The 3,920-nt window shown below is 32.4% G+C and overlaps 1 protein-coding gene across 2 annotated transcripts; it reads right to left on the bottom strand.

Annotated features, from left to right (window-relative positions):
* Positions 1-395: 395 nt before the first annotated feature.
* On the bottom strand, positions 396-1,744 carry LOC109213351 (transcription factor bHLH53-like). Of its 2 annotated transcripts, none has more exons than XM_019377142.1 (3): positions 1,642-1,744; positions 895-1,494; positions 396-679 (listed from the first exon to the last, which is right to left on the bottom strand). In XM_019377142.1, exons 2-3 carry the CDS (start codon positions 1,471-1,473, stop codon positions 494-496), a joined length of 765 nt encoding a protein of 254 aa, XP_019232687.1. In that variant the 5' UTR covers positions 1,474-1,494; positions 1,642-1,744; the 3' UTR covers positions 396-493. The 2 variants fall into 2 exon arrangements, with proteins under 2 accessions (XP_019232687.1, XP_019232689.1); XM_019377144.1 differs by having other exon boundaries at positions 396-676.
* Between the last annotated feature and the right edge of the window lie 2,176 nt (positions 1,745-3,920).

The raw sequence follows: 3,920 nt of genomic DNA, 5'->3' as shown, positions 1-3,920 counted from the left end.
GGCCGGGGAAATGGCAGTCTTGAAGAAGGGCCTGCCATCATCGGGTAAAAAGAACATACAAAAGTATTGTGCATTTGTTAAATGACAAATGAGTGATCGAGTGCATGCATAAACTAGCTGATGCTTTATTCATATGTTATTTAGTTTCAAATGAATTAGAATACACATTCTCAAATAACAAGATTTAACATGGAAAAAAGTCTAATTTTAGAGCCTCTTTTGTCGGATGGCCAAACCCATTGCCGGGAATATAAATTAAAAAATTAATGCAAGCTGAGGTAATAGCTAAAATAAAGAATCAATCACATGGGAATTATATTCCTTGTAAATGAGGGATTTACAGTGAAAATTACATAAAATCCTAACTAGGAAAATAAATTAGTAGAACTGAATTAACAGAAAACGAAATCAATGCTAGCTAACCTAAGAACAACAAGAGGTAATTGAACTGAAACTACCCCTAAAATCTCCAATATTTAATTAGGCTAGCATTTCATGTAATCAATTTCTTGACTTGGTGAACGCTTTGTGAATGTTGGAATTCATGATTCTTGTCTAGCTCTTCAAGGAACACTTTGGGAACCAAGCAATTGTCACTTGAGTATAACTTCTCCTGAACCAAGGCCGATCCAACAAGTTTTTGCAAATCTGGTGTTTCATATGATTTCCCATTCTCCTGCTAATTAATTACAAATGAATCAATATAACAATTGCTAGCATATATAAATGTCTCATTCTAACAATCCCTAAATAAAATTTTAATTTTACAAATGCTCTTGTCATGAGGAAAATGGAGGGGAACCTTATCAACTTCTATGTATTAACTTCTATAAGGTAAAAGCTAAAAAGTAACACCAAATGGAAAAAAAAAAAAAAAAAACATATAATATTTACCTGATGTGATCCCATGAATTCAAGAAGTCCAACTTGGGCTTGCAAGAACTTAACATACTTAAAAGTAGCTTGAAGCATTTCAGCAGTGTTCATTCTGTGTCCACCAGGTATGAGCTTCCCTAATTCTTGCGTTTTCTCAGTAATCTTCTTTCTCCTTTGTCTCGCCGCTATGCTCTGTGCAGACATCTTCTTCTCATTATTATTACCTTTCTTTTCAACCACCTGATGACTGCAGCACCCGCTATTAAAAACAGGCGGACTTGGAAATGAAAACGATTGATAGATTGGCCCATTGGACAAATTACCCTGAGTTATTATATCTTGATGATGGCAGTTGCTGTCTAATTCAAAGACTTTTTGCCGTTTTGGGTTGCTCATCTGAAAATCAGAGTAGTACTCTTGGATTTCTGGCACGAAACAATTTGGTTCCATTAATGCTGGGAAAACAAACTCGTTGGAGTCGAAAAATGGATCGAAATAGCTCTGGTCATAGTTGAAATCAAAAAGAAACTCGTTGAGTTGTTGCATATTTGGTTCCAAGTTGGAGTTGGAGTTGGAGTAGTAGCTAAGACTAGCCATTAATTAACAACAGTACCGGCCCTTTAAACAAAATCATGAGCTTAAGGTTAGTATACAAAAAGAACTTTAGCATGAGACTATGAGTAGTAGCTTAATTAAAGTGCAAGAACATCAAGTGGTAATGGTAAGAAATGGCATAAGAAAATTAGTTAAAGGATATATAGTTACCTTATTGAGAGAGAGAGAGAGAGAGATGAGGAATTAAGATACTGTGTCTTGATGAATCTTTTTCTCACTTGTTCAACAACAGTAGACCTAATTAACAGACAAGATTTTTTTTCCCTTTTACTTGAGGTTGACAAACTAATAATAATAATATAATTAGGACTAATTAATTAATATAGGAGACGGCGGAATGGGCAGTTACTGGTAGAGTTAATGGAGGATAAGTTTTAGGGAATGTTAACTGATCCTCTAATTATGTGCACATTTATTAGGGGCTCTCTCAACCGTCTCAACCTTCCTTTTTTCACTCTAACATTTAAGAGAATACAGTAAATCATTATTAAAACTTTAGGATAAAAATAATTACGTGCACTAAATGCTTATTAATTTTATCATGGTTAAAATATTAACTGAGATAAAATTATTATATTAATTTAACTGCTAGTATGATTTATGATAATAATTTAATTTGTAAGGATATATTTATTAGATTGATAATAATAAACACTAAATATGAGTAACTTTTTTCTCTAAAACAGTTTTTGGACGCTCAAGAAACAAATATATTTCGCTAGTTAATAAGTTTTCTTGCCTTGGTCAGTTCATATTTTACTCACGGGGTATCATTTTAGGAGTAATAAGATATAGTTTGGTTCTACTTATTTATATTAGCTTTTGAAATATTAATCCACTTAAATATTAAGATTTTGAAACCTAAGGGGTTCCTTAAATTAAAAAGGTAATACATTAATTAAAAGAAAGTTGAGTTTTCAACTTCGTGTCGTTGTTACGATGAATAAAAGGGAAATGGAAAACATGCACCAAAAGCTAGCCATTTGCGGGAAAAAAGAACTTACAAAAAATGAGTTAGAAATTAAATTGAATGGTAAGAAGACGTAACGTAAAGATATGCAAAATTACAGTAGTAATGAAACTAGAATACTTTAGATATACATGTTTTCTGGTTTGTCGTTAAAAAAAAAAAGGTATTTTTTCGATAAACACATTTTTAAAAAGAAAAAACCTGCCACATAAAAGTTTCTCCCAACATTTACTTTGGGAAGTAACTGCGAGTAGTGCAGTTATGGTAAGCTTAAGAATGGTAACAAAATCCTAATAATGAGGAGGGTCTTTCTCCCTCAACCGTTACTTGTGCTTCAGGTTTTTACCCCTTCTTTTTTTCCTTCATTGGGTCTGGGGATCTATAGGATCATGGTAAATATTTATTTGTTGACACCAAATTAAAGGGTAAGGATTTGCTCCAGTACTGTTTGCTCCACTATTCTTCAATATACCCCTAGATTTACAGACACGTGTCTTGCTTAAAACTCAATGGACAAAATTTTCTTAGTTAAAAAATATTTTAACCATGGTTAGGTTAAGGGATCAGTAGGAAATGATTCATTCTTTTATCTTAAAACCGTCCAGCATTCCTCTCATTGTTGTAATGCTCGCATGATTCATTCGGCAGATATTTTAGTTGCTCTTCTTGTTAGATGGAGTAGTGAGAAATTTTCGTAAAGCACTATTTTTTTTTTATAATTAGCTATTTATAGATAACTATCCCATATTACGAATTGTAGATACGTTTTCTGTTGTTATAAGATGTATTTAAGCTACTGTATTCGTGAATACAGTAGAAAAAATAGGCGTGAATCAGGGAAGTCCAGCTAATCAGTTGTTGTATTCAAGTGTATTCGACTGTATTCATGGCGTGAAACATGGGATTACAGCTGGACAGATTATTGTATCCGACTGTATTCACGGCGTGAAACAGGGGATTACACTGTTTTTAACCGAAAGTGAATCAATTAACATAATAGACTCCTAATATAACTCAACAAACTCAATTATAACACACAAAATTTGTATTTCCTTGTATAAAAAAAATTCTCAACCGAAAAATACCCCAAAACATAGCAATCTTCAGAAAAATTATATAATACGTTTGAATGCATAAATTATATTAATTAAAAAAAATATATGAATACATTCATGGCATATAGCGAGACAGTGAATACAATAAAATACATAGAATACAGCGGGATACATTGAAATACAATGAAAAAAAGACAGTTAATACAATGAAATATATGGAATACAGCGAGATACATTGAATTACAATGAAAAAAAAGACAAATGAAATACAATGAAAATACAAGCGTGATACGTTGAAAATACATTGAAATATATTAACCGAGAATCAAGTTGCTCAGCCCCAAACTCCGTCGTCTTTGTTCAAGAACAAACCCTAATTTCCGGCGAATTCGCTAACAAAGCCT

Source organism: Nicotiana attenuata, unplaced genomic scaffold (genome assembly GCF_001879085.1).
Source record: "Nicotiana attenuata strain UT unplaced genomic scaffold, NIATTr2, whole genome shotgun sequence".
Lineage (NCBI taxonomy): Eukaryota > Viridiplantae > Streptophyta > Magnoliopsida > Solanales > Solanaceae > Nicotiana > Nicotiana attenuata.
This window is presented reverse-complemented; position numbering and strand designations above follow the sequence as displayed.

Coding starts and splice junctions, on each gene's coding strand:
- LOC109213351 (XM_019377142.1), bottom strand. CDS start 1,473: ATGGCTAGTCTTAGCTACTACTCCAACTCCAACTCCAACTTGGAACCA. Junction 680..894: donor AATTCATGGGATCACATCAG/GTAAATATTATA, acceptor GTAATTAATTAG/CAGGAGAATGGGAAATCATA.